The sequence below is a fragment of the Pan paniscus genome, chromosome 10, assembly GCF_029289425.2.
Source record: "Pan paniscus chromosome 10, NHGRI_mPanPan1-v2.0_pri, whole genome shotgun sequence".
Taxonomy (NCBI): domain Eukaryota; kingdom Metazoa; phylum Chordata; class Mammalia; order Primates; family Hominidae; genus Pan; species Pan paniscus.
The window spans coordinates 15692355-15705051 of NC_073259.2; the positions used below are offsets into that span (position 1 = coordinate 15692355).

Below are 12697 nucleotides of genomic sequence, written 5' to 3' on the forward strand. Positions count from 1 at the left end.
GAGACCCCGACTGAAGAAAATAGGCCACGGGGCTGCTGTTATCTAATATTTATCAGAACTCACCCGACTTGCATGGGCAACGCAGCCCCTTTTTACTGTTCTTTTTCTTTGCAAACTCCACAGTCCTCCCTGTCGCTGCCCTACAGTACTGGTTGGAAGGTCTTTCTTCTTTGACTCTAGGTGGGGAAATCCAGAACGAGGCTTCGCCGCACCTGCCCCAATGCCCAATCTTCTACTAGCATTCCAGGCAGCGCTTTCTAGTCACATGAGGGATACCTAACCACTGGAACTAAATAAGATGTGGGGGAACAACTGAGGTCATCACCTAAATTGCTTGATACTCTCTTTTCCAGAAGACGAGCCCCCTTTCTGAGTTTATGGCAGAAAGTGAATCCCTCCCTCCCTCCCTTCCTTCCTTTCTTTTTCTGTAAGACGGTGTTTCGCTCTTGTTGCCCAGGCTGGAGTGCGACGCCGTGATCTCCGCTCGCCGCAACCTCCGCCTCCCGGGTTAGAGCGATTCTCCTGCCTCAGCCTCCAGAGTAGCTGGGATTACAGCCATGCGCCACCACGCCCAGCTAATTTTGTATTTTTAGTAGAGACAGGGTTTCTCCATGTTGGTCAGGCTGGTCTCGAACTCCTGACCTCAGGTGATCCGCCCGCCTCGGCCTCCTGGGATTACAGGCGTGAGCCACCGCGCCCGGCTAGAAAGTGAATCATTTCTATATTTGATTGTACGTGAAGCCCTCGGTAGTCCTTACTGACATCATGTGTCCTTTGGACTTTGATTACACTCCGTGTCCTTCATCTGACTCCTCTCTTCAGATTCCTGAGTCACGCTCTGTTTATGTTGCTGTTCAGGAGCGAACTGCGGCATCGCCCAAACACTGACGCCAGCGCGGGAGGAGGGCCGCGGGAGGGGCAGCGGAACGCGCAGAGGGCACGGTGCAAGCACTGGACAGCTCTGCATTGGCCAAAGGGATCCCAGGAGGCCTGGCCCTCTTTTCTCCTGAGGCTGGATCCCAACCAGCAGGAAAAGGCTGGATTTTCGCCTTTTGTATTTGTTTTGGGGCCCAACCAAGAAAAACAGTGGAGGGGGAATAAAACATGTTTAAATCTTTTTTTTTGTCTTAAAACCATCTTTAATTTCACAGTCACAAAATAAAACATAACTCGAATGTTTTGATGTTTGCAATGACATCGATTTTGAAAAAGGTTAGCCAGAAACGAAACGCAGTGAGACGGAGCGCTCGGCCACCCCCTGCCCTGGGCGCCTGGCGCATGGAGGGCGGGGCGGGGCTCGCGGGGTGACGTCACAGCCCGACGCGCCACCCAACTGTTTTTGTGCTCCCAGCTCTAGCGAAAAGCCGCCGGTATTTCTCCATCTGGCTCTCCTCTACCTCCAGGCAGGCTCACCCGAGATCCCCGCCCCGAACCCCCCCTGCCCACTCGGCCCAGCGCCGTTGCCCCCGGAGCGGACGTTTCTGCAGCTATTCTGAGCACACCTTGACGTCGGCGGAGGGAGCGGGACAGGGTCAGCGGCGAAGGAGGCAGGCCCCGCGCGGGGATCTCGGAAGCCCTGTGGTGCATCATGAAGTTCCAGTACAAGGAGGACCATCCCTTTGAGTATCGGAAAAAGGAAGGAGAAAAGATCCGGAAGAAATATCCGGACAGGGTCCCCGTGAGTGTAGAGGAGCGGGGGGGATGGGAGGGGAAGCGCCCGCGGGGGCGGGGGCGGGTAGTCGAGATGGCTTCCCTGGGGCGCCCAGGCGGCTCTGGAGAAGGGACGTTCCGAGAATTACTTAATCCTGAACGCCCTTCAGTGCCAGAGCCAATGGACGTCCAGACTGTAGAGCTTTTAAAACCCCGTATGCCTGGGCCCCGAACCCCACTTCAGGGCTGACGGCGTTTTGGGGGCCGAGCCGCCGTCTTCAGTGACTCAGCAACCCACACACGGTCTCAGCAGCTGAGACCGTGTGTGGGTTGCGGTACACAAAATAGGGCCCCTGTGGGCGAGAGTGGTTAGATCGGGGCCATGGATTGGCTGCCTTTAAGAACGCAGGGACATTGTGCTGTGCGGTGAGGTTTGCGCAAACCTAGTCGATTTCTGCCTTGGCTGGTTCTCCTTTAATGAAGTTGACTTTGGCTCTCATATCATTGGTCTTGGGAGGAAAAGGTTCAGAAGCTATTCAGTAATTTTCTTGCATTATAGGGGGTTAGGGGAGCACAAGACAGTCCTGGCCTGGAAAACAAGGTCACGTTCTTTGCCCAACAGCCCTCTTGCCTCATCGTTCTAGGCTCCGGGGCTTGTGTGGGGACAGCCAGCCTCCCCGTGTTGATTTCTGATCACCTGGTACCTGGTCGCGATAAGGCAGGACTGAGACGTTTTTTCTCCGTTTTGGACACCGGCTTAAGTAGTTAAAACTAGCGCAGGCACTGAGTAGGAACAGAAAAGTATTAGGTATCTTTCAGCATCCGGGCGTTTTCCCCATTACCCCCTCCCCCGCCCACTTGCCTGGTGTTTCTCTAATGCAGGCTGCGCAGCCGAATTGGAGGGCAGAATATGGCTTAAGTGGTAGGGGGACCAGCAGCTGTTGGATTTTGGAAATGGAGGAGCGGAGATTTTAAAATTGTGCTCTTTATCTTCAGGTAGGAACATTAGTATTACATGTCACATAATGGTAAAATAATTGCTGTTATCTGATGTCTTTTCTTGACTCACAGCCACTCTTGGTTTCTTCTCTAATCCTTACCTAACGTTCGTGGTTTTATAGCTACCAGAAGCCACCAGGGCCTTAGCTCAGCAGTAGAAACCTCTTGTACCCCTTTTCCTTTAAAAAAAAAAAAAAGTCATTAGGGCTCTTCATTCCCCAGGAATTACAAAAAGGTTTTCAGCTTATAGAGAGGTGAGCTAATCCCTTACTGGGAAAGGATCCTTTACAAATTACTTTCCTGGTTTCTGGACCTTGGATACCTGAAAATTTTGCCCAGTTCTGGTGATACCAATCTTTTGAGCAATGATATTTAAAAAATACAATCAAGTTTTATTGATAGTTTACCCTAGCGGTATTATAAGTACTCAGTCTGTAATCATTGACTTACTCCTTACACGATTACCCGTTCTACAGATGGAGTATTCAAAGCACAAAGAAATGCAGTAACTTCCTAAAGGTTTCACATTGCTGATCTGTGGTTGAGCTGGAATTCCAACCCTGTCTGAAGGACTGTGGAGCTCTCGGGTATCTTAACCTCCATGCCATATTGTTTCTCAGTTTCTAATATAGTTGTATTAACCAGAATTAATGACGTGCTGTGGACTTTACACTGTTAAGTATTGGAAATAGATAAATATTTATGTGTATTCACTCTGAATATTTTACAGCATTCTGTTCTTTTCCTGCTCATAGTTTGGTGTTAAATGTTTTACTCCTGTGATAATTTTTAAGCCGTTAAGCCTGTCACTCAGATTTCAGCTTTCCTAGGGTTATGTTTTAACCCGTGGTGAGCTGCTCCCAAGGTGCTTAGTCTGTGACCTTCTTTCTAGTTATGACGCAGGTTCCTTGATTTGGTTCTAGTTCTGGGAATTCATTGCATCCTTGGGCAGAACTCTTAATCGTGCTGTGCTAGAGTGTCTTGTTTACAGAAAAGAGGGTTAGAGTAATGATTCCTGAAGCCCATTCCAGCTTGACCATTGGTGTTATTAAAGCAATGGCGTACCCTGACTGCTCGCATAACCAGAACTTAGCCCCACCAATATTTCTTCAGAGCCAACGTTGAAAAGAAGAGGTGTGCTTGTGCCTTCAGAGAGGAAGGGTTGGTGGGATCTTGAAATTATCTTCAAAGATACAATATATCAAAAAAACTGTTAGGAACAGATTCTCTATTTTAAAAATTCATAACCCTACTATTAGTCACATTTTACAAATGAGGAAAACTGAGACCCAAAGAGGCAAAGCATCTAGCCCAGGGGTCTACCATAGTGAGGAGTAGAGTTGGGATTCCTGGAAACTTAACCTTGGTTCTGGGAAACCAATATTTTAATGATTACCCCTCCCCCTTCTCTTCCTCTCCAAACCCCTCCCTTCCCTCCAGGTATTGCCCTCTGCTTTATCACTTTCTTTTTCTGTCTTCCTTTGTGGTTTTTATCTCTTACTGCTAGGTGTCCGAGTTCCTTTGGGGCACAATGCTAACCTCTTTCTGCCTTTTCCTTTTAATTCCTGGCTTACGTTACCCTATTTCAGTTTTTATTTTTAAATTTAAAATGTGATCATGTCCCTCTGGTCTTCCTGGTTCAGGATTTTTTCTACAAGAACACAAAACAAGTTTTTGTTTTGTTTTGTTTTTGTTTTTGTTGTTGTTTTTTTTTAACTAATTTTAATTTGTTCCTTTTAATTTAAAAAGTTCAAACTCCCCCCCAAGTTAATTATGTTAGATAATTCTTTATAATTTATGAAGCATTTTCCTGTAAAATGTTATGTATTACTCACATTCACATCATATCAATACCATGACTTTGTTAAAGACGTGTTAGAAAGTTTTCTTTTCAAGCTGGGCACGGTGGCTCACACCTGTAATCCCAGTACTTCCGGAGGCTGAGGCGGGTGGAGCACTTGAGGTCAGGAGTTCGAAACCAGCCTGGCATCATGGTGAAACCCCATCTCTACTAAAAAATACAAAAATTAGCCGGGCGTGGTGGCATGCGCCTGTAATCCCTGCTACTCCCGAGGCTGAGGCAGGAGAATCGCTTGAGCCCAGGAGGTGGAGGTTGCAGTGATCCGAGATCAGGCCACTGCACGCCAGCCCGGGCGACACGTGACACTCGACCTCAAAAAAAAAAGTTACTGGAATACTGAAGCTGAGAGAGAGGTTACGTGACCTGTTGAAGATCACACAGCCACTAGAAGTACTCGTACAGTTTTTTTTTTTTCTGCGTCTTCACTTTTTTCCTGCATTTCCCATATGTTCTCACTAAAATGACTATATTTTCTTTTCTTTTTTTTTTTTTTGAGACCGAGTTTTGCTCTTGTTGCCCAGGCTGGAGTGTAGTGGCACGATCTTGGCTCACCGCAACCTCCGCCTCCCAGGTTCATGTGATTCTCCTGTCTCAGCCTTCCTGAGTAGCTGGGATTACAGGCATGCGTCACAACGCCTGGCTAATTTTGTATTTTTAGTAGAGACGGGGTTTCTCTATGTTGGTCAGGCTGGTCTCGAACTCCCGACCTCAGATGATCCGCCCGCCTCGACCTCCCAAAGTGCTGGGCTTACAGGCGTGAGCCATTGCGCCTGGCAATGATTATATTTTCTAAACTAAAAGTCTAAAGCTCATGATTTTACAATAGATATTTTCTGTTTGGTAAGTTTTCGTGTATTAAAAATATCTTTTAAATTTGGATAAATCTAGTACAGAAATAGATGATTTTTATACAACTTGAACTATAGAAGTATCTAACGTAGACATAAATCCCTTAAAATCCTAACAATCGAAAGCCTAAAGCTCATGATTTTATAATAGATATTTTCTGTTTGGGAAGTTTTAGTGTATAAAAAAATCTTTTATATTTTTATAGATCTAGTACAGAAATACATGATCTTTATTAGAAGTATATAATGTGGACATTGAAAATCCCTTAAAGTCCTAACATAATCAATATCTATAAATGGCTTGTTGTACTGACATCATATTATAGGATATCATTGTCAGACTTGTTTTAACACTGTTTCTTTTCCATTTAATAATGTTTGAACGATCTTTACAGTTCTTGGAAATTTTGACAGATTTAAACCACGTTATTGGTACCTTTAATAAATGGTATTTATGAGAAATAATAACTTACTGGTGATCAGGACCATATGAGAAAACCCAGTTTTCTTGATGCTCTAATTAAATACCAGAAGGTGGCCAGGCACGGTGGCTCACATCTGTAATCCCAGCACTTTGGGAGGCCAAGGCAGGCGGATCACTTGAAGTCAGGAGTTTGAGACCAGCCTGCCCAACATGGTGAAACCACATCTCTCTTAAAAATACAAATACTTAGCCAGGCGTTGTGGCATGTGCCTGTAATCCCAGTTACTCAGGAGGCTGAGGCAGGAGAATTGCTTGAATCCGGGAGGTGGAGATTGCAGTGAGCTGAGAGGGAGCCACTGCACTCCAGCCTTGGTGACAGTGAGACTTCATCTCAAAGATAAATAATAAATAAATAAATACCAATAGGTATATGTCCTATAGTAGATCTTACAGGTAACCTGTAATTACTTAAAATCAAAGTTCTTTTTACTTTTCATCATATACAATCTCTAGTTTATTTTTATTTTAGTAATGCAGCTATAACCTCACGAAGCCTATTTTTTTTTGTATAATTTTATAAGGGGTGGGGGGATAAGAAATGAAACAGGTGTCCTGGGCCTAGACAGATTCATTTCCAGTAGTAACTAGGCAACTCTAGGGTGTAGAAGGAAAAATACTAGATTGCCTTCTGTAGTTTTCATTCCTACTCTCCTCCTCTTCTTCCAGGTGATTGTAGAGAAGGCTCCAAAAGCCAGGGTGCCTGATCTGGACAAGAGGAAGTACCTAGTGCCCTCTGACCTTACCGGTAATGCTCTTTGCCTTCCCTGACCCTTCCTCCCGTGAAAAAACTCTCTAGATCCTCATTACATGCATGAGATTGTGAGATTGAGAGGCAGTACATACTTGAAGGAAGTGAGTGGGATGCTCTGGAGTTATCTGATTAAAAAAATGACTCAGGCTGGGCGCCCTGGCTCACGCCTGTAATCCCAGCACTTTGGGAGACCGAGGCGGGTGGATCACGAGGTCAGATCGAGACCATCCTGGCTAACACAGTGAAACCCCGTTTCTACTAAAAAAAATACAAAAAATTAGCTGGGCTTGGTGGCGGGTGCCTGTAGTCCCAGCTACTTGGGAGGCTGAGGCAGGAGAATGGTGTGAACCTGGGAGGCGGAGCTTGCAGTGACCCGAGATCATGCCACTGCACTCCAGCCTGGGCAACAGAGTGAGACTCCATCTCAAAAACAAGAAGACTCAATAGTTCTTTCCCATCACCATGTCTTGTTGGATTTTGACACAGCAAAGCATAAGACATTGAAAGAAAGGATCAGATGCCCATTATTTAAACCACTTTTATTTTAATTTAATTAATTAATTAATTATTATTTGAGATGGAGTTTCACTCTTGTAGCCCAGGCTGGAGTGCAGTGGCATGATCTCGGCTCACCGCGACCTCCGTCTCCTGGATTCAAGCGATTCTCCTGCCTCAGCCTGCCGAGTAGCTGGGATTGCAGGCACCTGCCACCATGCCCGGCTACTTTTTTTTGTATTTTTAGTAGAGACAGGGTTTCACCATGTTGGCCAGGCTGGTCTTGAACTGCTGAACTCAGGTGATCCACCTGCCTTGGCCTCCCAAATTGCGGGGATTACAGGCGTGAGCCACCGTGCCCCACCTAAACCAATTTTAAAATTCAGCTTTGGCTGGGGGTGGTGGCTCACGCCTGTAATCCCAGCACTTTGGGAGGGGGATGTGGGCAGATCACCTGAGGTCAGGAGTTTGAGACCAGGCTGGCCAACATGGTGAAACCATGTCTTCATTAAAAATACAAAAATTAGCTGGGTGTGTTGTTGGGCACCTGTAATCCCAGCTACTCAGGAAGCCAAGGCTGGAGAATGGCTTGAACCTGGGAGGCAGAGGTTGCAGTGAGCCGAGATCGCACCACTGCACTCCAGGCTGGGTGACACAGTGAGACTCCGCCTCAAAAAAAAAAAAAAACAAAAACCCCAAAATTCGGCTTTGTTAATTGTGATATCAATTTGTTCCAAAAAGAAAACCAGTCTGGCATCTTGAGAGGATTATATTTTAGAGTTTCCTGATTAAATACATCTTCTTAAGCTACATTTTTTTAAACTAAGTTTTGTAGATTTTGTTTGAGATTATAAGACATATATTCATTGTTGGGTGTGGTGGCTCATGCCTGTAATCCCAGCACTTTGGGAGGCTGAGGCGGGTGGATCACAAGGTCAGGAGTTTGAGACCAGCCTGGCCAATGTGGTGAAATCCCGTCTCTACTAAAAGTACAAAAGTTAGCCGGGCATGGTGGCGCGTGCCTGTAATCCCAGCTACTTGGGAGGCTAAGGCAGGAGAATCGCTTGAACCTGGGGAGGTGGAGATTGCAGTGAGCTGAGATTGCGCCATTGCGCTTCAGCCTGGGTGACAGAGTAGAACTCTGTCTCGGAAAAAAAAAAAATATATATATATATATTCAGTCTTCATCGTGATCCTTAATGGAATACACACTGCATCCAGGACACACTGGAAAGATTTTGTTGATTTGCTCCAGAGTTAACAGGTTTGAATATCAGCCATCTAGAAAATTTTCAGTATTCTCAGGTAAAGGCAAAGCATTGAACCTTGTTTAATGCCCCAACACTGAGTTGAGTGACTGTGCTAAGATGACCAGAGTCCAGTGGACCCCTTTCCATTGCTAAGTTTTTCTTAGGGAGGGTCTGGGGATGGAAAGTGTTTAAAGTCAGGTTTAGACAGTGATGGGAATGTTTTGGTCTGGATGCACATGGTATTCCTTCAACGTAGTCCTCAGGCTTTGAGTGGATATGCTAACATGAGGTCTGAGATTGAATAAGAGGGGAAAGGAGGAATAAACTCCACTATGGCATGTCAGGGACTGTGCCGGCTTCTGAGTTTCCCTTTTTATTTTGAAAGCTCCAGGCCGGTATTTGGCTCTTCTCAGATGGTATATAAAGCTGGTACTGACTCTAAGGGGAAAAAATGCAATTGAATTTTTTTCCAGGACTTACCCTTCTACTAATTCCTTGTTTTCTTCCTTTCTTGTCTGCCCTTTTCTTCTTCCATCATCCAGTTGGCCAGTTCTACTTCTTAATCCGGAAGAGAATCCACCTGAGACCTGAGGACGCCTTATTCTTCTTTGTCAACAACACCATCCCTCCCACCAGTGCTACCATGGGCCAACTGTATGAGGTAATGGTTCTGGTCGCACAATACTGGATGCCGTCCAGTGCAGTCTGGCATCCTCTAGCCCTCGTTCTAGATGCGTTGATAACACATCTGAGAAGTGGGGCAGAAGGTGTTATTTATCCGGATCCTCTTACATATGGCAGTGTAAGGCTCTGAGAGATTAGATACCACTTGTTTTTTAGGGATTAGGCACTCTACTAGATTTAATCCTTCTGAAATCTTGTCTGACTATAGTCTTGTCTGACTATAGTGTTTTAATGCTGGACTGTTTATTGAAACAGCAGGAAGTGATTCCTGATAGCAAAAGTTCCAAAGCGTCAGCCCATCGCAGTTCCTGCTATTCTGGTTGGTAGCATGTAATTTGTAAGGCATTCAGAATCCAGTTCATTATTTTACTCCCATTTAGCAACAGATTGAGAAAGCACGTAATAGTAAAGCCAGCTCCTTCTAACTCTGAGGCCAGCCTCTGCCAACTGAAGGATTCTCCCCACAGTCAGCTTCTTCTGTGAACTCTGAAGTTTTGGCTTAAGACAACCACATTGATACTAAACAAGGGGAAACTTTTCTTAGAACAAAACTAAAACTGTGAAACAGATTCCACATTATCTGGGCACAATGAATCAGATAAAATGAAATATAAAATTAAGGCAAAGTCTGTAAATGGATTCATGTCTTAACAGATAAACTCAGGAGGAATAATTTTTATGTGATGTGGTTTAATTGGAAGTGTCAGAATCTGAGGAAACTATAGTGAAAGACTTTATTATTACTGAAAATATAACCTAGGATTATAACTATTATTTTTTTGCAGTATTTTGCATAAGATGCTTCATTCTCATTGTGCTCCGTTAATGAATTACGTAAACTTCTAATAATCCTGAATCTTTTATTGCATAGCATATATTCCCTGTTAGTATATGTCCCATTACATATCCATCTGTGGTATCTATGTTCCCCTTGCTAGGAGTGAGCTCTTTAAGAGTGAGGACTGTGCCCTAGTCATCTTCATATCCCTGATACCTATGTGTAATATGTTTTCAATGAAGGATTTTTGTTTGTGAACTCAGAACTCAAAGTGTAATTCCAACCACTTCTCCCTATCCTTTGCTCCTCTTTTAAATGGGGACTAATGATACCTTCCATACCTGCTTTACAAGGTTGTGTGAGGCTCAGCATCTTAGAGCTAATGAATGAATATGTTTTCTAAACTGTTGTCTTATCTCTTCCCCTAGGACAATCATGAGGAAGACTATTTTCTGTATGTGGCCTACAGTGATGAGAGTGTCTATGGGAAATGAGTGGTTGGAAGCCCAGCAGATGGGAGCACCTGGACTTGGGGGTAGGGGAGGGGTGTGTGTGCGCGACATGGGGAAAGAGGGTGGCTCCCACCGCAAGGAGACAGAAGGTGAAGACATCTAGAAACATTACACCACACACACCGTCATCACATTTTCACATGCTCAATTGATATTTTTTGCTGCTTCCTCGGCCCAGGGAGAAAGCATGTCAGGACAGAGCTGTTGGATTGGCTTTGATAGAGGAATGGGGATGATGTAAGTTTACAGCATTCCTGGGGTTTAATTGTTGTGCAGTTTCATAGATGGGTCAGGAGGTGGACAAGTTGGCGCCAGAGATGATGGCAGTCCAGCAGCAACTCCCTGTGCTCCCTTCTCTTTGGGCAGAGATTCTATTTTTGACATTTGCACAAGACAGGTAGGGAAAGGGGACTTGTGGTAGTGGACCATACCTGGGGACCAAAAGAGACCCACTGTAATTGATGCATTGTGGCCCCTGATCTTCCCTGTCTCACACTTCTTTTCTCCCATCCCGGTTGCAATCTCACCCCAGGGGTGGCAGTAGACAACAACCCAGAAATTTAGACAGGGATTTCTTACCTTTGGAAAATAGGGGTTAGGCATGAAGGTGGTTATGATTAAGAAGATGGTTTTGTTATTAAATAGCATTAAACTGGAATTGACAAGAGTGTTGAGCATCCCTGTCTAACCTGCTCTTTCTCTTTGGTGCCCCTTATCTCACCCCTTCCTTGGAATTTAATAAGTCTCAGGCATTTCCAATTGTAGACTAAAACCACTCTTAGCATCTCCTCTAGTATTTTCCATGTATCAGGACAGAGGTGTCTTATGTAGGGAGGGGGCAAGTATGAAGTAAGGTAATTATATACTACTCTCATTCAGGATTCTTGCTCCCATGCTGCTGTCCCTTCAGGCTCACATGCACAGGAATGCTACATGATGGCCAGCTGCTTCCCTCCTTGGTTACCATCCACTGCAGCTGCTAGTTAGAAAGGTTTGGAGGGATGACTTTTAGTAAATCATGGGGATTTTATTGATTTATTTTCACTTTTGGGATTTTGTGGGGTGGGAGTGGGGAGCAGGAATTGCACTCAGACATGACATTTCAATTCATCTCTGCTAATGAAAAGGGTCCTTTCTCTTGGGGGAAATCTGTGTGTCAGTTCTGTCAGCTGCAAGTTCTTGTACAATGAAGTCAATGCCATCAGGCCAAGGAAATAAAATAATTGCTTACCTTAAAAATCCACTGAGTTCAGCAATGTTGCCTTTATTTTGTATGTATTAGAATAGATGATATGTGGACTCTCTGAACAAAAGAACTAAGTGGGGAAAGCTGTTAGTGATGAATGTTCACATATGGTCAGACCCATATATGTTTACTCAGCTCTTTAGTGAGCAGGAGTTGCTGTTCAAGGGTGAATGTTATGCTGGGGCAGTGTGCCTGCTGCGTTGGTGGGCGGTGGGGGGGATGTGTGTGTGTGTGTGTGAGAGAGATTTTTCTTCTCCAAAGATAAGTGTATCGTCACTGTTCTATGTGTTTCTGAAAGCTGAAGGTGGAAGACTGCCTACGTAGAGTGTAAGGGGTGGGCTGTGCTAATTACAAATGCAGATGTCTAGGCCATCTCCCAGATTTAGCTGACTCAGAATCTCAGCGTAGGTGTCTAATTTTTAACAAGCTCCTGATATGACTGCTGCACACTGAAGTTTGAGCGTCATTGCTTTTTGCACCAGGTTTTGCTGTAGGTCCCAACCACACCTTACTCTCTCCATCACAACTTGGTCAGTCTGAAGCCACCATCTCCCAAAGCAGCAAATAGCACCTAGGCAAGGCTCCCGGCATCAGAACAAGCTTGGTGTCTTCTGACCATATGAAAGTCTTGTTCAGTTATTCAGGAACGAATATGTGGGTGGGCTTTGAGCATGCAAGTTAAATGAGAGAATGGAAAACAGATTAGTGAAAACTTCTTTCATGAAAAACCTTAAGACCCATCTCTAACCCTCTCTAATCTCTTGCAGTCATATCCCCAAGTGATGTCTACCTCTGTAGAGGGTTAGGGAATATATCAAGGTCACCAAAAAGGAAGTAGGAAGTTATAAAAGATCCATGCCAAGCAGCACCACATGCAGAAAATTATATAAGATTACGGAATTTTGATGGAGGCATTGAAAATGGACACTTGTCCCTAATGACAAAAATATCAAGGTGCTGTTCCCTGATAAAGCCAAAAGGAAGCTAATATTTGAGTTTAAGATGTGAACTGTATTTTGAAACTAACAGATTTATCCATGACCTAGGAATGAGACTGGATGAATATTTAAAAGAAAGCAAAAAACACATGGCGGCAGATCCTAACCCTCTGTACACATCTGAAACAGTCCCTGTAGGGC

The 12697-nt window shown here is 44.7% G+C and overlaps 1 protein-coding gene across 2 annotated transcripts; it reads left to right on the plus strand.

The window, feature by feature from the left end:
- Positions 1–970: 970 nt before the first annotated feature.
- On the plus strand, positions 971–11551 carry GABARAPL1 (GABA type A receptor associated protein like 1). 2 transcript variants are annotated; one of them, XM_003829630.4, is made up of 4 exons: positions 971–1678; positions 6509–6587; positions 8881–8999; positions 10229–11551. In XM_003829630.4, the coding sequence occupies exons 1-4, from the start codon at positions 1589–1591 to the stop codon at positions 10292–10294; spliced, it is 354 nt and encodes a 117-aa protein (XP_003829678.1). In that variant the 5' UTR covers positions 971–1588; the 3' UTR covers positions 10295–11551. The 2 variants fall into 2 exon arrangements, with proteins under 2 accessions (XP_003829678.1, XP_008953234.1); XM_008954986.5 differs by having other exon boundaries at positions 1315–1678; positions 8881–11551.
- Positions 11552–12697: the final 1146 nt, after the last annotated feature.

Excerpts from the sequence above, each read along its gene's own strand:
- GABARAPL1 (XM_008954986.5), top strand. The coding sequence starts at position 1,589 with ATGAAGTTCCAGTACAAGGAGGACCATCCCTTTGAGTATCGGAAAAAG. Across the intron at positions 1,679-6,508 it reads AATATCCGGACAGGGTCCCC|GTGATTGTAGAGAAGGCTCC; the intron begins GTGAGTGTAGAG and ends CTCTTCTTCCAG. Across the intron at positions 6,588-8,880 it reads AGTGCCCTCTGACCTTACCG|TTGGCCAGTTCTACTTCTTA; the intron begins GTAATGCTCTTT and ends TCCATCATCCAG.